We start from the raw sequence: 21,860 nt of genomic DNA, 5'->3' as shown, positions 1-21,860 counted from the left end.
CTGTAATGCTGCAGATAAGCCCCCCATGTAACCTGAAAGATAAGAAAAACAAGTTAGATTATACTCACCGGGGGGCGGGTGCAGTGGGTGTCACGGTCCGGTCCGGCACCTCCCATCTTCTAGAGATGACGTCCTCCTCCTTGCTTCATGCTGTGCTCCTGCGCAGGCGTACTTTATCTGCCCTGTTGAGGGCAGAGTAAAGTACTGCAGTGCGCAGGCGAAGGGAAAGGTCAGAGAGGTCCGGCGCCTGCGCACTGCAGTACTTTACTCTGCCCTCAACAGGGCAGATAAAGTACGCCTGCGCAGGAGCACAGCATGAAGCAAGGAGGAGGACGTCATCTCTAGAAGATGGGAGGCACCGGACTGGACCGCAACATCCATCGGACCGGATCCCCGGGTGAGTATAATATAACTCGTTTTTCTTATCTTTCAGGTTACATCGGGGGCTTAGCTACAGCATTACAGAATGCTGTAGATCAGGGTTCCCCAACTCCAGTCCTCAAGACCCACTAACAGATTGTGTTTTCAGGATTTCCTTTGTATTGCACAGGTGATGCAATCATCACCTGAGCAATACTAAGGAAATCCTGAAGACATGATCTGTTGGTGGGCCTTGAGGACTGGAGTTGGGGACCCCTGCTGTAGATAAGCCCCTGATGGTGGTGGCCGCAGCTGAAGGCCAAAAATAGGGTGACAGATTCCCTTTAAGGGATGCAGAGTTACCTGGGATGTAAATTTGTTGGAAAGTTAATATTTTAGTATTTTACTTCAAAATAGTGTTTTTTGAACCCTTGGAAAAAGGTCTTTAATTTAGTCCACACACTATATGACCCTTCTCATATCTGGACCGGACCCTATTATATCATGTTGTGTACCTCTTGTATGAAAAAGTACACTTCTTTCACAAGTGTTACAGCTGATCCTTCCACACAAGCCTCCAATCTTGAATGTTTTTACATTTATAAGGCTGGTTTCACACTTGCGTTGCACAGACCTGCATTGGTGTGCGCACGGCCGCCGATAAGGACCAACCCCTGCCGCGCCTCCTCCTGTTAGCTCCGCCTATGGGCGCATGACGCTGCATGTGACCTGCGCACCGTATCTTTAGCATTAGGTACGGAGTCCGTGCGCAGGTATGCGTTTTCCGGCGCATGCGTCCTTTTGACGGTGCGCCAAGCGCACCAAAATGCAACACGGTGCATTTGGTGCAGGTAGGCGCACCGTCAAAAGGACGCATGCGCCGGCAAACACATACCTGCGCACAGCCTGCGTACCCAATGCTAAAGATAGGGTACGCAGGTTGCATGCAGCGTCAAAGGCGGAGCTAACAGGAGGAGGCGCGGCAGGGGGCAGAGCTTAGCGGCGGGCGTGCGCAGACCGATGCAGGTCTGTGCAATGCAAGTGTGAAACCAGCCTAAGTAATATACACTAAGTTAGGCCTGCGTCACACTAGAGAGAAATACGGATGAGTGAGAGGCGTTTAAAACACGCATTGCACACGGACCAATGATTCTCTATGGGGCAGCTCCCATCAGCCGTATATTTCTCGTGTATTTTTTACGGTCCGTGCCAATCGCAGCATGCTGCGACTGTCAGCGTACTACGGCGGTAATACGCCAATGCAAGTCTATGTGTGCGCAAAAAAAACGCATTGCACACGGACCAGATGTGTGACGTACACGAAATACGCACCCAGTGTCCTTTAGAAAAGCTGGCAATTCAGTGCGCGATACCGTAAAATCACACTGACAGGTTTAATAAAGAAACGAAAGAATAGCTTTCATTGTGATTGGGACACATATATATACACATTTATATTTCATAAAGTTCTACATAGCAGAATAGCTGCAAAATCAATTGCCAGCTTCTGTAAAATCATTCCCAAACCCGACATGAAATGACACATGGTTTACAAACAGTAAACTATTTCATTTCATGTATTTTTTTTATATGTCCCTGACTAATAATCAAATTAGGGTTTGTGTGTAAAATCTGGGATGTCTAGGTGTTAAATTAAGGGGTTAATTCGTTGGAAAAAAATGTGTGGGCTCCCAGGGCAAAATCACAACCGGAGAGGTAAAGCAGGTGAGTGAGGGCAGATTTTAATAGTCTTGAGAGAGACCATTGTTTTTGCCACCCCCCGGCTACAAAAATCTGCCCCCAGACACCCCAGAAAAGGCGCATCTATAAGATGCGCCTTTTCTGGCATTTATCCTCTCTATTCCCATTGCCCTGTAGCGGTGGCTAATGGGTTAATATTAATGGGTTAATGTCATCTTGCAATTGGAAGGTGACATTAAGCCAATTAATAATGGAGAGGTGTCAATTAGACACTTATCCATTATTAACCCTAGACTATTAAAGGGTTAAAAAACACACTCAGACATTAATTAAAAATTATTTTAATGAAATAAAGACACCAAGTTTTTTACAAGATTTATTGCTCTGGTAATCCATAAATAAACCATCGACCTGTAACAAAAAGAAAACAAAAAAGCAGCCATATCCTTACCTCTCTGCTGCTCAGTCAGGTGCCCCGCTGCAATCCATCAGAAAGGGTTAAGTGGTTTACACAGGGACCGGTGCTAATGCAACCAGTCCCTTGTAAACCACTGCCAGAATGAATTATTTCATCTTTGCGCAGCCTCCCTGGCTGCCCTGAGATGAACTAATTACCGTGGGAAAGTTTCTGTATTTTTTCCCACGCTCATTAGTTCACCGCAGGTCAGCCAGGGGACTCCGCGCAGCCTCAGTGAAGTCAGCGTGAGTCCCCGGCTGACCTGAGGTGAACTGATGAGCGTGGGAAAAAAGTCAGAAACTTTCCCACGCTAATTAGTTCATCTCCAGGCAGCCAGTGAGGCTGCGCAGAGCTGAACTAATTCATTCTGAAGTAGTGTAGAGTGGGGCTGGTGGCATTAGCACCGGTCCTCATTGTAAACTATTTAACCCCTTGTGAAGGACTACAGCGTGGGACATGACTGATCGGCGGAGAGGTAAGGATATTGTTGCTTTTTTATGTTTTTTTTTTACAGGTCATGGTTTTATTTTGGAATAGCAGAGTAATAAAAATTGGTCAAAAACTTGGTGTCTTTATTTCATTAAAATACTTTTTAATTAATGTCTGTGTGTTTTTTAACCCTTTCATAGTCTAGGGTTAATACTGGATCCCTGTCTTATTGACACCTCACCATTGTTAATCGGCTTAATGTCACCTTCCAATCGAATGGTGACATTAACCCTGTGTTATTAACCCATTCGCCACCACTACAGAGGATAAGTGCCAGAAAAGGCACATATTATAGATGCACCTTTTTTGGGGTGTCTGGGGGCAGATTTTTGTAGCCGGGGGGCAAAAACAATGGTCCCTCTCAAGGCTATTAAAATCTGCCCTCACTCACCTGCTTTACCTCTCTGGTTGACAAATGACCGCTGGAGCCCACGCAATTTTTTACAACGAATTAACCCTTTAAATTAACACCTACATGTCCCAAATTTTACACACAAACCATCATCTAATTACTAGTGAAAGATATATAAAAAAAAACATGAAATGAAATGGTTTACTGTATGTAAACCATGTGTTATTTCATGTCGGGTTTTGGATTGGTTTTAATGAAGCAAATATTTCAGCGGCTATTCGGCTATGTAGAACTATATGAAATATAAATATATATACATGTGTCTCTATAACATTTACAGTATATATATATATATATATATATATATGTATTCTATGTGTCTATGTCTATTCTTTCGTTTGTGTTTGAAAACCTGTCATTGGGATCCATTATATGTCCATTTTGCAAGCCTGCGAGAAAATACGTATACGGATCACATACGGATTACTTACGGATGCTTACATGGGCAAAATACACGGCCCCACCCTGACAACAGATGACATACGGGTCACTATTTAGGGACCATTTCTGCGTATTACGTCCGTAAAATATGGACCGTATTTCTATACGTTATATGTGACTCCAGCCTTCGGTCAATAACAGCAAACACTGCTTACACGTAATAATAAATCATAACACTGCCCTTTAAATGGAAGCTCTCATAAGAAAATGATCTATTGTTTAACCCCTTAAGGCCTGTTTCACACTTACGTTTTTCTTCTCAGTTGTAATCCGCCAAAATGGCGGAGAACAGATCCGAAGGCGTCGAAATACGAACGGGAGCCACCGGACTGTTGGTGCGCCGGGATCCGCCGATCCGGGAAAGTTAAAGGAGCCGCGCTGAAAAATAAAATACCGCCGATGTAGCAGAGGAGAGCCGGGATATCGCGGGACGAGAGCCGGGGTATCGCAGGACGAGAGCTGAGACATCATCAGGCGGGACGAGAGCCGAGACATCGTCAGGCGGGACGAGAGCCGAGACATCGTCAGGTGGGACGAGAGGCGGGACGAGAAGAGAGAGAGAGATTTTCTCTAGCAGCCAGATTGGATTCAGGCTTAAATGTGTAGGAAAAGGCAAAAATGCGGATCCGGCCGCCAAAAAACGCTGCACTGTCCGTCCGGTGATGTCAGCGGACGCCAAAATTTTGGCGGATCCGCCGACATACGGATGCAACGGACAAGAGTCAGTCAAAATCCGCCGATAATGCAAGTCAATGGGGAAAAAAACGGATCCGCCAAAATGGCGGATCCGTTTTTTTTTTTTTAAAACGGCGGATTTTGACTGATAGTGACAAACGGATGTGTGAAACAGGCCTAAGGACAAAGCCACTCTGTAGGCTAATGACCGAGCCTCATTTTTTAAATCTGACCACTGTCCCTTTATGAGGTCATAACTCCGACACACTTCAACGGATCCCGCTGATTCTGAGACTGCTTTTATGTGACATATTGTACTTCATGATAGTGGTAACATTTCTTCGATATGACTTGCTTTTTTTTGTGAAAATATCAAAAATTTGGCGAAAATTTTACAATTTACAATTTTCAACTTTTATTTCTCATGGCCTTAAACCAGAGAGATATGGCACACAAAATAATTAATAATTAACAAAGTGCGAATGCCATGTCACGTTTGGAGAGCCCCTGATGCGGAAATCCCCCACAACTGATCTCCTTTTGGAAACTAGACCTCTCAAGGAATGTATCTAGATGGGTGTTGAGCACATTGAACCCCCAGGTGCTTCACAGAAGTTTATAAAGTAGAGCCGTGAAAATTGAAGTAAAAAAAAACTCAAATTTTTCCCACAAAAATGATTTTTTAGCACCAAATTTTTTATTTTCACAAGATTAAGAGTTTTCACTTTATTCTGAGAGCTATAACGTTGCCATTCAGCTCCATCAGCTGAAAAATTAGCTTTTTTTTTGCAGGACAAGATGACGTTTTCAGCTATACCATTTTTATTTACATTTGTCTATTTGATCGTGTATAATTTCACTTTTTTCCAGCGGTATGATGAAAAAGCATAGTTTGACACCTTTTTTACGGTGTTCACTGAAGGGGTTAACTAGTGTGACAGTTTTATTGATGGGGTCATTCCGGAAGTGGTGATACCAAATGTGTGCTTCTTTTTCCTGTTACATAAAAATTTTGTATTTATTGGTGTAATGACATAGCGAGGGGAGAGGGGGCGAACTGAAGGCAGAGAGAGCTCCCTCCTAAATCATACTTCTCTCCTCCTGCGCGATTGTGCTGTGATCGGTCAGCAGATTGACTGACCGATCACGGTGGCCTGAGTGCGGGGGGAAAAATGTTTGACAACAAATTTGTTTCATATCACGATTTGTATTAAAAAACAAAAATTATTTTCACAATGGCCACCGGTACTTTAGTCTAATACTACTTATCTTTTAAGGAAGAGTTTTCAGCAGGCTGCTTATCATCAGAGGCAGGATTGCAATAACACGTACACATATATACACAGCTGATAAGTCAAGTTCCACTAATCACAATATGGGATATCACAGCTGACGCTGCTTCCCCTCGTCTATGCACACGCTCAGTAGATGCTTCAGTACAAGGAGAGGAGATCAGAGCCAGCTCATTGCGGCTATGTACATGTGTTGTTTCCTAAAACAGGAAATTAGAGTCTAATAAAGCCCCAGTGGCCAGTGTGAAAATTGCAAGATATGTATTTTTAAAAAATTTTAATACAGATAGTGATTTGAAAATAAAACATTTAACACACAAACCTGAGGGTCATTTTCTGATGATAGCTTTCCTTTAAATTACAAGCCGTGAAGCTTTATTAGCCAACCTGTTCCTGGGCTGAAGAGACTTTTTCCTTCTCATCCTGTAGAAGTCTTCTCCAATGTGACAGTGTCAGCTCTAGATATCTCTCATTCTCCTTCCCTGAAGTTATCTCAGAAATTCTTTTTGCACGATTCAGACTTTCTTGTTCTCTTAGCTGTCGCTCCTGAAAATGTGGATGTGTATGGACACAACAAAAACAAGTTAATAAAAAGCCAAAACAAGTCCGGTAAAAGCAGATGCTTGACATTCTTGCTGTTTTCTGCAACTGGTTCCAAGGAGTTAGTAGCAAAGATATAGTAAAGTGACCTTAAAGGGGTTATCCAGGCTTAGAATATGGAGGACCTATCATTGGGATAAGTCTTCAGTATCAGATTGGTGGGAGGTTGACATCCGATATCAAGCTAATTTTTGCATACTCTCGTGATATAATATGGTGTAATATTATATGACTGGAAAGTAACTTGACTATGGCTGTATGGAGAAAGTAATTTCTATGCAATCTGGTTACAGATCATTCATAACCATACAAGAGATAGTCAACTTTAAAATTAGATGGTCTTGGGAGCTGTGGTGATGGGGGAAACCCAAAAATGAGTTCTGGAAGATGCTCTGAACAGCCAGATATTTAACCTACAAAGGAAATGTACTATGACACACTGACTGTTCACACAAATGGCATCCATGTAGTTCCCAGACACGTGGTGTTCCTCTATGAGCTGCACTAGAAATATGAAAAATTAAGAATGCTTAGCGCATAAATTGGCCAATTCATGTGTATCTGGAAGCCATATTAAGGCGATTCTCGTTTTCCAGGACCTACCACTGCCAAACCTCTCTTAAGCCCCCGTCACACACAGCGATCTCGCTAGCGAGATCGCTGCTGAGTCACAAGTTTTGTGACACAACAGCGATCTCACCAGCGAGATCGCTGTGTGTGACACTTATCAGCGACCGCCCACCCTGCCGAATATCGCTGATTGTCCTCGAATGGCCAGGACATTTTTTTGATCTCTGGTCTCCCGCTGGCCAGCACGCATCGTTGTGTGTGGCAGGCGGGAGACCAGCGATCAGCGAGCTGGAGCTGGTAACCAAAGTAAACATCGGGTTTCAAAGCGCCACGTGGCGCTTAGAAACCCGATGTGTACGTTAGATACCAGCGCGCTGGTGCAGGGAGCTGGAAACCAAGGTACATATCGGGTTTCTAAGCGCCGCGCGGCGCTTAGAAACCCGATGTTTACCTTGGCTACCAGCTCCCTGCACCAGCGCGCTGGTATCTAACGTACACTGCGGGTAACTAAGCGACGTGCGTCGCTTGTTACCCGCGTGTCACTGTCCTGATCGCTGGTGAAGCTGCCTGTTTGACAGCTCACCATCGATCATGTAGCGACACACCAGCGATCCTGACAAGTTCATATCGTTGTCAGAATAGCTGGTGTGTCGCTATGTGTGACAGGGCCCTTACACTAAAGTCTTCAGCTGTATGGAACCTGTGAATCCTCTCTTGGACTTTAATCTATATCTCTTTGGAGGGGTAGGGTCCTGCTGTGATTAAAAACACCTGAGGCTAAGAGGCGGAGTGCTCAGTCAGAATGCTAATGAATACAAATCTTCAAAAACTGACCGTCACATGGGTGTATGGAAAGGGAGAAGTCCTGGTGAGACAATCGCGTTACACTATAGGACTTTCCCCAATAAGTTAATACATTGGAGGCGCTCCGATCTTTCTGGCCATCTCTTACATTATGTAATCAATAATGATACAATACCTTCTGAGCAGGATACACAGTGAGCATTATTTTGTGGCAGATTAGGCAAAAAGGAGCAAAGGGATCCGGTCTGGGGAATAACGTACAAGTGCGCACAGTTTCCTTTGGTATGCCTGTGTAAACTGGCATATACTGTAAATGACTGCCGATCATTCCTTGTTAACTTTCACCTGCTGAGCATTTAATATGGTTGAAATTTTTCATTTTCATCAATTTTAGTTTCATAGGAACAAGCACCTTAGAGATCAGTCAGATGAACGTTTAGTCAGCCGAAAATGATCTCTTCTAATTTCCCCATGCGCAGATCAGCCAAGCGCTCGTGTTCTCTATGAGGAGAGGAAATGATCGGCTGGTGAAATTCAACATCTGTTGGGGGAAGGAAGTAGGGAGGCCACATTAGTCTTTGACTTTAGTCTAATGTGTTTGGAGGCCTTAAAAGGGTTGTTCAGGTTTGACACAAGTCTGCAGTCACTGTATGTGGCTGTAGTCTTGTGAATGCTCACAGTACGGACTGTCAGGATTCTCTGGTGCCGATGTGGCAAACTCCCGGTCACATTCTGACTAGCTGTGCACGACCTCACTCAATGCAAGTGAGTTGAGCAAGGCTGTGGAGTGTAGCGAGAATGTGGCTGGAAGAATGGATATACGTACTCGCCCACTGCACCGGAGAATCTTGACAGCGCACACTGTGAGCGCAGTGAGGATTCACAAGTCTGCAGTCACATAGCTTAACTGCAGACTTGTGCCAAACCTGGTCAACCCCTTGAAAGAGGTTTTCTGGTTTTGGAAAACCCTTGTTCCCCACTGCCTGGTAAAGTCTGCAGTGTTTATATCAAGTCGACAGCACTGCAGACAATAAATGAGTTCAGCAGCTCTGTCCATGTGGAGCTCACGGTTTGTCTGCAGTGTTACAGAAGTGATGTCATAGCTGGGGACCTGGGGAGGGTGAGTAAAGAACAGTTAATGATTTGTTTGATTTTTAAACAAACTCCATAAAGGAGACAGGGCTTTTCCAAAATGATGTCCGTAAAGTTGCCCTACGGAGGTAGGAGAGACTTTAGTATGCCCTTAGGACGATTGTCCTCATGTTGTATGGAGCCCAAAACAATCTGTGGGGGGGAAGGGAGTAAATTAGCACGTCTACAGCCAATTTAACCCTGGATAAGATAACTAAAGTGGATGTAAGAATTTTGGCAAACAGCAGAAAATATCTGACCCAACGGGAGTGAACACTATTTGTGGTGGGCAGGCTTCTCTGTATTTGTGGTATGAAGTACAATGGGGCTCTGTTCACACCACCATCACGGATCCTTCCTGTCCTGTTTTCATTGCCATGATGGGCTGAATATTGTTATCTACTGTTCTAGTCAAACTTGAAAATACCTTGTCAGACCTGTTATACATGAGTGGGTTACAATCTGTCACAATGGATTATTTAAAAACTAAACACATTGTGGGGTCTTCTACCTGGGATTTACTACAGGTTCCTCAGCTCAGATATCTGTCTCTCTGCACCGCCGGGTCTGCTAGCTCCGGTCTAATGCTGATTGGCAGATATCTTATCAGTGATGTCATGGTGATGTCATAGTGACGTCATGCACCTCAGTGAGCACCCGTTTAAGTGCATGTGGCCAAGATGGGCAGAGACAAGGTTATATTATGGCTGGAGATTAGGGAGGCAGAATCCTGTGGATCATCCAACCTTGTCGTGATCTCTATCATTTCGTCATAGTGGTCAGGCCCCATCATACCATAGCCGAGAGTAAGGAGCCATACTGATTGTAATAGATAGAGACACATCAATTAAAGCAGTTATCCAACCTTTAAAAAGTAATTGCATATCCTTGGCAAAAGCCATCAATATTAGATCAGTGGGGGTCCGACTCTCTGTACCCCCCTCGGATCAGCTCGCTGTATGAAGACCCTGCAGCCTTTATGTGCACAAGCTGCAGATTGGGGTGCGGATTTGGCCGCGCAGATTTTGTAAAATCCGCAGGTAAATCTGCAGGTCAAAAGACCTGCGGTTTTACCTGCGGATTAGCCTGCGGTTTTGCCCTGCGGTTTTTCATCTCCACAATGGAGGAGATGGCAAACCGCAGCGGAATCCGCAGAAAGAATTAACATGTCAATTCTTTCTGCGGTTTAGAAACCGCAGGAAAACCGCGCGGAAAAATCCGCACCATCTGCACTGCGGTTTTTAATATCCATATGATATTATGGTACTGTACACCGCAGCAAAAACTGCTGCGGATCCGCAGCGGCCAAATCCGCTGCGGCCAAATCCGCTGCGGAACCACAGCAGAATCCGCAGCGTGTGCACACACCCTGAAAAGAAAGGAACAAGAGTGCCGCAGCCTCTCCAAACAGCAGATCACTCGGGCATCTATAAAATAATGATGACTCTTCCAAAGGGTAAACCCACTTTAAGTGTACATGTCACAGTCTCATATATGAAACTGTTGCATTCTGCTCAGGAGACCCAAGGCCAGTTCCTGCATCGACGGTATACAGTCGCAGCAGCTGCTGGGATCCGCCTGCTCCGGATATAACAGCCAGGTTCAGTACAGTGTAACAAAACTACTTCTCTGGAGCTGCGGGCTCCAGACCCGCTGAACACTGAATGTCTCTGGAGGCTGACTATTTAGACCCCAGACCACCCTAGGGTGGAGATAAGGTGGACAATCTCCCACCTGCTCTATGGTTGTCCACAAAAACCCAGCCCTTAAGATGGCAGATTAACCACTCTCAACACATAGTATGCTGGAGGAAACTTCTGGGTTTCAAATCACTGAAGCTAACTTTGCCAGTTACTTTGTCACATAATTCAGCAGTTTTACCTATTGCTGGCATTCCTGCGTAACTAGAAATATAAGTGGTCACAGCCAGTGGCGGATTATAATGAAGTCAATATGGGCGGCAGCCCAGGGCCCAGTGGTGTGGGGGGGCCCACCAGCCCAGGGTAAATTGCCCCATTATAATCCGCCACTGGCCACCGTAGCCCCTCACTGATAAGTCTCTGCTCTGTGCGCACAAGACCTGTGATGAGGTCACAGGAGGGGAGGAGTCAGGGGTCACATGATCAAGCATCTCAGTCTGAGGCCCCTGATCATGTAACTCCTGACTCCTCCCTCCTGTGACCTCATCACATGTCCTGTGCGCATGCCGCACAGCCCTCGATGTACGTATGCAGGACTCTGCTGTGCTGGTTGTCATCGTGCTGAATGAGGGAAGTATGTGTGGGGTCAGGAGGGGTTTACAGGGTGGATGCAGCTGCGTGTGGGTACGAGGTGTACGGAGTGGAGCCGCGTGTGTACGAGGTGTGCGGAGCGGAGACACGTGTGAACGAGGTGTACGGAGCGGAGCCGCGTGTGTACGAGGTGTATGGAGCGGAGCCGCGTGTGTAGGACGTGTACGGAGCGGAGCCGCGTGTGTAGGACGTGTACGGAGCGGAGCCGCGTGTGTAGGACGTGTACGGAGCGGAGCCGCGTGTGTAGGACGTGCACGGAGCGGAGCCGCGTGTGTAGGACGTGCACGGAGCGGAGCCGCGTGTGTACGAGGTGTACGGAGCGGAGCCGAGTGTGCACGAGGTGTACGGAGCGGAGCCGCGTGTGTACGAGGTGTACGGAGCGGAGCCGCATGTGTACGAGGTGTACGGAGCGCAGACGCGTGTGTACGGAGCGCAGACACATGTGTACGAGGTTGTTGTGAGTTCATTTTCCCCTTCGTCACTGAGGTCTGGTGAACTCCCTATTCTGGTAAAGGAAGGTAATGAGCCTGATTATCAGGCACCTGAGTCTAATGAGAATGACTGGCTGAGTGGAGTCACTGACTGGATATAAGGCTGCCGACGCCCTTCTGCCCTGCGGGTGATTTCTCTGTGGAACTTCTAGGACACCAGTCTGATTCCTGCTTCCCTAAAGCTAAGTTTCTGCTTTGCCTGTTTGCATTTATGTTTTGTGTTTGTTTTCCTTGCTTTTCTGGATTCTGCCATTCTCTGCTGGGATGAGCTGAATCTCCTTTTGCCGGTTGCTCTGTTTTCAGAATATTCCTGAGTACTGACATAGCTTTTTTGAAGCCTAGCGTCTTCAGGGCCTTTTTCACTGTCAGTCTGTTGGATCTTTTTTTCATAGGGTTTTTCACGGATTGCAGACAGCATCCTTCCTGTCCTTTCCTATCTAGGTAGTTTGGGTCCCGTCTTTGCTCAGTCTATCTTTCTGTCTGTGTTAGTGTTTTCATCTTGCTTCACCGTCATTATTTGTTGGGGGCTGCCTATTGCTTTGGGGTCTGCTCTGGGGCAGTTTAGATTTCCCGTTTCTTTCTTTAGGCCTATTTAATTCTCCGGCTGTGATCGAGGGGTCTAGGGCATCGTAGGAACCCCCCACGGCTACTGTTAGTTGTTGTGATACGATCAGGGGTCTGCAATCCGATAGCTGCCAACCTCACTGGTTTTCTGGACATAGCTAGCATTTCTGTTTTTGCCTCCTACGGTGACTCAATCATAACACGAGGTGTACGCAGCGCAGACGCGTGTGTACGAGGTGTACGGAGCGGAGACGCGTGTGTACGAGGTGTACTGAGTGGAGCCGCGTGTGTAGGACGTGTGCGGAGCGGAGCCGCGTGTGTAGGGAGTGTACGGAGCGGAGCCGCGTGTGTAGGACGTGTACGGAGCAGAGCCGCGTGTGTAGGACGTGTACGGAGCGGAGCCGCGTGTGTAGGACGTGTACGGAGCGGAGCCGCGTGTGTAGGACGTGTACGGAGCGGAGCCGCGTGTGTACGAGGTGTACGGAGCGGAGCCGCGTGTGTACGAGGTGTACGGAGCGGAGCCGTGTGTGTACGAGGTGTACGGAGCGGAGCCGCGTGTGTACGAGGTGTACGGAGCGCATAGGCATGTGTACGAGGTGTACGGAGCGCAGATGCATTTGCACGAGGTGTACGGAGCGGAGCCGCGCATTTACAAGGTGTACGGAGTGGAGCCGGGTGTGTGTACGAGGTGTACGGAGCGGAGCCGTGTGTGTACAAAGTGTACGGAGCTGAGTTGTGTGTTTATGAAGCGGAGCGAAGCCGCGTGTGTATGAGGTGTATGGAGAAAAGCTGCATGTGTACAAGATTTACAGAGTGTGGCTGCGTGTGTACGAGGTTTGCGGAGCAGAGCCATGTGTGAACTGAGTGAAGCCGTGTGTGCGAGGTGTATGGAGCGAAGCCGCTCGTGTGCAAGGTGTACGGAGCGGAGCCGCACGTGTACGAGGTTTACAGAGCAGAGCCATGTGTGTACTGAGTGGAGCCGTGTGTGTACGAGGCATACAAAGCGGAACCATGTGTGTATGAGGTGTGCGGAGCCATGCATATGCAAGGTGTATGATTGGGAGCATTCATACTTCCAAACCGTTCCAGATTTTGACAGTCTGAGCCACTGCCCCGACCGGAAGCTGACTTTTCCCACGGACATAGGAGTACACGGCGGAGCACCGAGGGGCACTTGAAAACTCACACGTGACGTTCCATCAGAAGTGACATGCTGGAAGCTGACCGTAAATGAGGTAATTTCGGAAGGAGATTGTGACGGAACCATGGAGGCACTTCAGGGAATGCTACAGATCCATCACCGTGTCCTCCTCCGACAACGCGGACAGCGGGATCGCCTTGGACTCGGGGATGTCGGCCATGTGAGTGGATCATGATATGTTCTGCACCAGGAGGCTCAGGTGGGCACTACAATGTGAGCCAGACTGGTATGGTATCTTTGTATAATTTTTCTTTCTTTCTCTCTGTTTCTTTCTCTCTCTGTTCTTTCTGTCTCTTGCTCTCTGTTCTTTCTTTCCCCTCTTTCGTTCTCTCTCTAATCTTTCTCTCTCTCTGTTCTTCCTGTCTTTCGCTCTGTTCTTTCTTTCTCTCTGTACTTTCTTTCTCTTTTTTCTTTTTCTTTCTTTCTTTCTTTCTTGCCATTTTCTTTCCCCCTCTTTCTTTCTCTCTCCCTCTCTGTTCTTTCCCCTTTCTTTTTCTCTCTCTCTCTTTGTTCTTTTTTCTGTCCCCTCTTTCTTTTCCCCCTCTGTTCTTTCCCCTCTTTCTTTCTTTGTTCTTTCGTTTTCTCTCTATATTTCTCTCTTTCTTTCTTTCTCTCTCTGTTTTCTTTTTTCTCTCTCTCTGTTCTTTCTTTTCCTCAGTACCAGCCACTGGGCCCCCAGTACCAGCCACTGTGCCCACAATGCCAGCCACAGTGCCCATAATGCCAGTCAGTGTGATCAGCAGTGCTAAATGGGAGTGATTGTGGCGTGGACATGAGTGTGACTAGTTGTGAAATGGGTGTGGTCGGGCGGCCGGTAACCAATCATCATAGTGGAAGTCGTCTGTTTCCATCAACTTTGTTATATGTGGGCAGTGTGCACCTCTAGTAAGGTGGGCACGAGATGGCGGGTCTTGTCACCTCTGCCTCACACATAAGTTACTATGAGGTGTACTTTATTCCTGCCACGTTTCTTTCTTGGCCTACTCAGAGAAATGTTTTGAACAGTTGAAAGTTATACAACCTGAGCATTGTGCATGTGTGCGCTGCTCGCATGTAGGAATATGTGTGTGTGTGTGTATGTATATATATATATATATATATATATATATATTACTCCGACGCCTATATAAACCCTGCCACTCCGACCGCTGTCCACTTTCCCATGCTCCTGTTCCAATCCTGGGGTCTTTTTTGTCCCCCCTTGGTCCTCCACATGCTGAACATCTGGGACATGACTAATATTGCGCAATGTGCACTTGTTCGTTGCCAGATGCAGCGTCGTGTCCAGTGTGTGAGGAGACGGCGACTTGTCTGTGGCGTTAACCCTTCTGCTGCCATGTTGGGCACAGCCTGTGACGAGGAGCGTCTCTTCCTGTGTATCCGGCCACAAGCTGCACACAGGAGGCTGCTTCTTCTATCTGGGGAAGTTCATGAGGCAGAAGCCTCTGTGTGACTCATGTGAAGTAACTTGTCTGACAGGTCATGGGTCCAGGTCAGCAGGTGATTGCAGACTATTAGCTGGTTTCTATGTTAGGTACAGGTGAGTCAGGACTAGATGTTGGGTGGAAGCCTTCCAGTATTTGTAAGGCCTCGTGCACACGCTGAGTATTTGGTGAGTTTTTACCTCAGTATTTATAAGGCCTCGTGCCCACGCTGAGTATTTGGTGAGTTTTTACCTCAGTATTTATAAGGCCTCGTGCACACACTTAGTATTTGGTGAGTTTTTCACTCAGTATTTGTAAGACCTCATGGACACGCTGAGTATTTGGTGTTTTTTACCTCAGTATTTGTAAGGCCTCATGGACACGCTGAGTATTTGGTGTTTTTCACCTGAGTATTTGTAAGGCCTCGTGCACACGTGTATTTTCTGAGTTTTTTACCTCAAAATGTAACCCCTTCCCGCTCCTTGACGCACAGCATGCGTCATGAAAACTAGTGACTTCCCGACCCTTCACATGACCCTGTCACATGACCGGGGGGCCCACAGAGTCTGAACAGCCCAGGGCCCTGGCTACCCTTAATCCACCCCTGGTCACAGCCAGCACTAATCTGGAAGCCCCGGCGTATAGACGCAGAGATTACAACTCATTATAACATTCACGCTTCAAAAATGAAAACATCTCTGTACCGAATTCTAGCAAATGTATTTGAAAACTTTTTTTCTTACCTCTTCAAGTTGTTTTTTAGCTTCCAGAACTCTAGATTGCAAGTGGCCATTTCCTTTGGTAAGATGTGCGCAGTCCTCCATCATTTTGTTCCGTAGGTATTTATCTTCATCTGCTGTAAGTCGCCTTTCTGTCAACTGAGTTCGTAACTTTTCTGCCTCTTTGCTGTAAAAAACATATCATTTTAGTCAATGACAACAATCCCTGGCACGGGGTAACAGAAACCTAGGAAGAGCATTCTGCACAAAACTGTTTATCTATAATATAAGTTTATGATATTACAAGGGTTTTCTGAGTCGTAACCGACTGCTGCAACCCTCGGCCTACTATGGGAACAAAGACACGGTGCCTGGTGGTAGCACTACGACCCTTTCCTAAAGCGCGGCATGGTGCCACTTCTCCAATGAAAAGCACGTACACTCGTATTTTGGGCAAAAAAAACAATATTTCTTAAATCAATGTACAGCATTTTACAACTTTTTCAAAACTGATCAAAACTGCTATGGGTATGAATGGTTGAGTAAAGGTGATGGGACTCCAGTCACAGTCAATGGGAGTCATACAGGGAAGAGGAACGTGGGATTCGGGACCTCCCCACAGTTGGGGGTCCTGTGGATACATAATAAATAACCACTGCTGAACAATATAAACAATAGTGATGAGCGAATGTGTTCGGATAAGGTGTTATCTGAGCATGCTCGGGTGCTAACCGAGTGTCGTCAGCATGATCCAAAAATGTGATCGAGCCTTCGTTCCTGCATATCTCATGGCTGTTCAACAGCCACATCACATGCAGGGATTACCTAACAAACAGGTGATCCCTGCAGTCTAACAGCCACGAGACATGCAGTCGTGGGGATACGAACACATTTTTCGAACATGTCGTCGACACTCGGTTAGCATCCAAACATGCTCACTACAGTGGGGAAAAAAAGTATTTAGTCAGCCACCAATTGTGCAAGTTCTCCCACTTAAAAAGATGAGAGGCCTGTAATTGATAGGTATACCACAACTATAAGAGTCAAAATGAGAAAACAAATCCAGAAAATCACCTTGCCTGATTTGGCAAGATTTATTTTGCAAATTATGGTGGAAAATAAGTATTTGGTCACCTAGAACATGCAAGATTTCGGTCTCTCACAGACCTGTAACTTCTTTAAGAGGCTCCTCTGTCCTCCACTCATTACCTGTAGTAATGGCACCTGTTTGAGCTTGTTATCAGTATAAAAGACACCTGTCAACAACCCCAAACAGTCACACTCCAAACTTCACTATGATGAAGACCAAAGAGCTATCGAAGCACACCAGAAACAAAATTGTCGCCCTGCACCAGGCTGGGAAGACTGAATCTGCAATAGGCAAGCAGCTTGGTGTGATGAAATCAACTGTGGGAGCAATAATAAGAAAATGGAAGACATACAAGACAACTGAATCTCCCTCGATCTGGGGCTCCACGCATGTTCTCACCCCGTGGGGTCAAAATGATCACAAGAACAATGAGCAAAAATCCCAAAACCACACGGGGGGACCTAGTGAATGACCTGCAGAGCTGGGACCACCGTAACAAAGGCTACCATTAGTAACACACTATGCCGCCAGGGACTCAGATCCTGCAGTGCCAGACGTGTCCCCCTGCTTAAGCCAGTAAATGTCCGGGCCCGTCTGTAGCTTGCTAGAGAGCATTTGGATTATCCAGAAGAGTATTGGGAGAATGTCATATGGTCTGATGAAACCAAAGTAGAACTGTTTGGTAGAAACGAAACTTGACGTATTTGGAGGAGACAGAATGCTGAGTTGCATCCAAAGAACACCATACCTACTGTGAAGCATGGGGGTGGCAACATCATGCTTTGGGGATGTTTCACTGCAAAGGGACCAAGGCGACAAATCTGTGTACATGAAAGAATGATTGGGGCCATGTATCGTGAGATTTTGATTGCAAACCTCCTTCCATCAGCAAGGGCATTGAAGATGAAACGTAGATAGGTCTTTCAGCATGATAATGATCCCAAGCACACCTCCAGGGCAACAGAGTGGCTTAGTACGAATCATATGAAGGTCATGGAGTGGCCTAGCCAGTCTCCAGATCTCAACCCCATAGAAAAGCTTTGGAGGGATTTGAAAGTACATGTTGCCAAGCGATAGGCCCAAAACATCACTGCTCTAGAGGAGATCTGCATGGAGGAATGGGCCAACATACCACCAACAGTGTGTGCCAACCTTGTGAAGACTTAGGGCCCCGTCACACATAGCGATCTCGCTAGCGAGATCGCTGCTGAGTCACAAGTTTTGTGACACAACAGCGATCTCACCAGCGAGATCGCTGTGTGTGACAGCGATCAGTGACCGGCCCCCCTGCCGGTATCACTGATCGCTGTAGGAAAGCCCTGGACTTTTCTTTGGTCGCTGGTCTCCCGCTGGCCAGCACGCATCACTGCATGTTACAGGCGGGAGACCAGCGATCAGCTGGTAACTAACGTACACATCGGGTATCCAAGGGACGTGCGTCCCTTAGAAACCCGATGTGTACGTTAGTTACCAGCGCACTGATGCAGGCAAGTTGTCCTGTGAGCAATGAGTAACCTGAAAAATCCTGCATGGAGTCCACATAAGTGAGGACAAGTCTGCTAATGGCCACAGCGCACTGTTAGGTGTAAACAGAAGCATTACCGTGAGAATGGGGAAGTCATTGTCAGTCGTTTATCAGCCCCAGGGGGAAACTGCTCTATGTAAATAGGCCCTTACTAAACTGCGGGGGGGGGGGGGGGGATCTCATTCACTTTGCTGCTATTTATGCCCCCCGTACTACATTGCAGGGGTATATACTACACAATTTATGTTAGAATGGTTTCTTTATAATAAAAGCCATTTGGGCAGGGCGCAAGGCTCTGCTTTCCCAACTAATCCTTAAAGGGGTTTTCCATATATCATTTTTAAATGCCTTATTGGTTTCCTAGTGTTAGGAATAATAATCTCAGTTCTCACCTTCTCCTGCTCCACTGATGCTTTTCTGCTGCTGCTCCCTCTCTATTTTGACAGGCTGCAGTGGTGACGTGATGAGTACCACGCACGTGACTGCTGCAGCCAATCATGAGTCCCATCAGCTCTGCCTTTCTGTAGAGGGCACAGGCTGGTGAGCCCAGTGATTGACCACAGCGGTCATGTGCACTATAGCCGTGACAACAATCTGCCAACAATGACCTTTAATGTGATCAGGGGCGGACCTGCCGCCAGATCAACCGGTGCAGCTGCACAAGGCCCGGAGGTGGAGGGGGGCCCTTGCAGGCAGGGGCGTACTGCCGGGGCCCGGCTTTCGGCTGCTTCAGTAGATCGGCGCCGGCACTTAGATGAGTACAAGTGCCGGCTGGCATCCTCATAGTGCAGACACTGCAGGTTGTGTGTCTGCTGATCTGACGTCACCTGCGCGGAGAGGAGAGATGAGGTCAGCAGAGCCAGGGGGCCGGGGCAGGAGGTAACAGCTTGATCCGATTCCTAGTATCTTATCTGCTTTCTGTGGAGGCTCTATCTGTACTGTGAGATTTATTGCACCATCTTAGGCTATGTGCACACGCTGCGGATTGGTCTGCGGATTTTTTATCTGCGGAACCGCAGGTAAAATGACCTGCAGTTTCACCTGCGGATTGGCCTGCGGTTTATCACCTCTACAATGGAGGAGATGGTAAACCGCAGCAGAATCCGCAGAAAAGAATTGACATGTCATTTCTTTCTGAGGATTCAAAACCGCAGCTTTTCCGCAGTTAAAAATCCGCAGCAGGTGCACAGAAAATTGTAAATCACATAGATTTACATGCTACTGTACACTGCCTGCAGAACTGCTGCAGTCCGCAGCAAAAACTGCAGCATATGCACATAGCCTTACACTTAGGCCCCCCCGTCACACATAGTGACGCACCAGTGACCCGACAACGATATGACCTTGTCAGGATCGCTGGTGTGTCGCTACATGATCGCTGGTGAGCTGCCAAACAGGCAGATCTCACCAGCGATCAGGACCAGCGACGACGCGGGTAACAAGTGAGGGCGTCGCTTAGTTACCCGCAGTGTACCTAGATACCAGACTAAAAGGGATAAATGGGCACCATCCACAATATATACTCAGGTGGGATCACCTAGTGCATATAAATAAATTAACACAGTAACAAATTAAGAGAAAAGTATATGCACACAAATAGGGATCACCATACACTAATATAGTCAAAAATCAAATTTTATTATAGTGAACACAACAAGCAAACACTTAGTTTAAAAACAATTAAAATGTCTGAACTCACAGACACACATAGACAAACAAAAACAATGGGTCATGTTAATAGACAGTTAAATACTGTGGGCCCCAGAATTAACCATTTAATCAAATAACAAATATCTACTGAATTTCAATATCTGGGATCTAACACCACAGGTTAACAATCCCAATCTTATTAATTGTCATAATATCATGGTGTTAATACAAATATGCCAGAATATCTACATATCAAGTCCTATAGGGAAACACTGTGATTGCATAAGGGATACACAGGCAAAATAAATGCCATGTGTATGCATCAAATTCTCAACATGTTACCACTAAATCAAATACAAGAAAATAGGGACAACATAGTCCCTTTCCCTAACATGATATCACCTGGTTTCTGAGGACAAGCAGACCAATGGTTAAATTGTACGGGACCCCCAAACCCACGCGTATCGACACTATGAAGTGTCTTTCTCAAAGTCAGTGTGTAATCACAGTGTTTCCCTATAGGACTTGATATGTAGATATTCTGGCATATTTGTATTAACACCATGATATTATGACAATGAATAAAATTGTGATTGTTAACCTGTGGTGTTAGATCCCAGATATTGAAATTCAGTAGATATTTGTTATTTGATTAAATGGTTAATTCTGGGGCCCACAGTATTTAACTGTCTATTAACATGACCCATTGTTTTTGTTTGTCTATGTGTGTCTGTGAGTTCAGACATTTTAATTGTTTTTAAACTAAGTGTTTGCTTGTTGTGTTCACTATAATAAAATTTGATTTTTGACTAGAAACCCACTGTTTACCTTGGTTACCAGCTCGCTGATCGCTGGTCTCCTGCCTGCCACACACAGCGATGCGTGCTGGCCAGAGGAGGGAGACCAACGATCAAAAAAATGTCCAGGGCTTTCCAGAACGATCAGCAATACCCGGCAGGGGGGCCGGTCGCTGATACCTGTCACACACAGCCATATCGCTGGTGAGATCGCTGTTGCGTCACAAAACTTGTGACTCAGCAGCGATCTCGCTAGCGATCTCGCTGTGTGTGACGGGGGCTTTACATACAGATCGTGTCACTCGGTCAGTGGGGTCATCGGCTCCAGCGTCACCCAATCTGTATGTAAACTCAATCTGCAGCAATAAGTCACCGTGAGCCTCAGATAGAGACTGCACTGTCTGATCCTGAGCCCGACTCCAGGACGGCCTTCATTATACATCAGATGTACTGTGCATTATAACGTGAAAGGTCCTGCAGCCTGGTCAGTGCTCAGTCACGGCATATAGCACTGTGTATATGTGCACATAGTAAAATACATAACACCCAGTACACAGATTAGTATATGGCTCATATATAAAACAAACCTGGGCACCATAAGGCCGACCTGCATCCAGATATCACCGTCATCTGCATCTTCAGGATCAAAATAGTGGTGAATATAATGGTGGAGGATGGAACCACCGACTCCCTCCACAAGTCACAACGTGTGCGAAGGAGACAGCAGACGCGATGATGTCACTGCACACAGCAAAGACCAGAGCAGGGCGCCGGGGAAGGGGAGTGAGGGGAGTATGTTTTGTTTTTTTTTTAATGTGTGTGTGTGATTTGTTCCTGTATATCAGGGGTGGGGAATCTTTTTTCTGCCAAGCGCCATTTGGATATTTATACCATCCTTCGGGGGCCGTACAGACTCCACCCACAAAGTACATCCTGACTCTGGCACTGGATTCATGACTTAATCTTTCATTGCATGCCCTTCAATGTTCAGTAGTGAACGCTGCGTGTGTGTGCTAACAGAGCAAGAAGAAATTAATGAGCTTGTGGCAGTCAAAATACAGCTCCTGCCCAAGAATGCGGTCCCTGAGAATCTGCCCGGGGGCCTGATAAAAGGTCCTCGAGGGTCGTAAATGGCCCTGGGGCCTGAGGTTCCCCACCCCTGCTGTATATAGAAGA

At 46.6% G+C, this 21,860-nt stretch overlaps 1 protein-coding gene across 2 annotated transcripts in view; it reads right to left on the bottom strand.

Annotated features, from left to right (window-relative positions):
* The window catches only part of LOC141053210 (uncharacterized), an 85,635-nt gene that overhangs the window by 13,007 nt on the left and 50,768 nt on the right, over positions 1 to 21,860 (bottom strand). For both annotated transcript variants that reach the window (XM_073550603.1, XM_073550604.1), the window contains exons 8-9: positions 15,647 to 15,809; positions 6,215 to 6,373 (exon numbers count right to left, since the gene is read on the bottom strand). In XM_073550603.1, coding sequence (XP_073406704.1) covers positions 6,215 to 6,373; positions 15,647 to 15,809 — 322 coding nt within the window. The remainder of the gene's footprint in view (positions 1 to 6,214; positions 6,374 to 15,646; positions 15,810 to 21,860) is intronic.

This window comes from Dendrobates tinctorius, unplaced genomic scaffold (genome assembly GCF_039654945.1).
Source record: "Dendrobates tinctorius isolate UK_male_01 unplaced genomic scaffold, ASM3965494v1 ptg000165l, whole genome shotgun sequence".
In the NCBI taxonomy this organism is placed as follows: Eukaryota; Metazoa; Chordata; class Amphibia; order Anura; family Dendrobatidae; genus Dendrobates; species Dendrobates tinctorius.
Note: the sequence above shows the minus strand (reverse complement) of the source record. Positions and strands in the feature narration are given on the sequence as shown.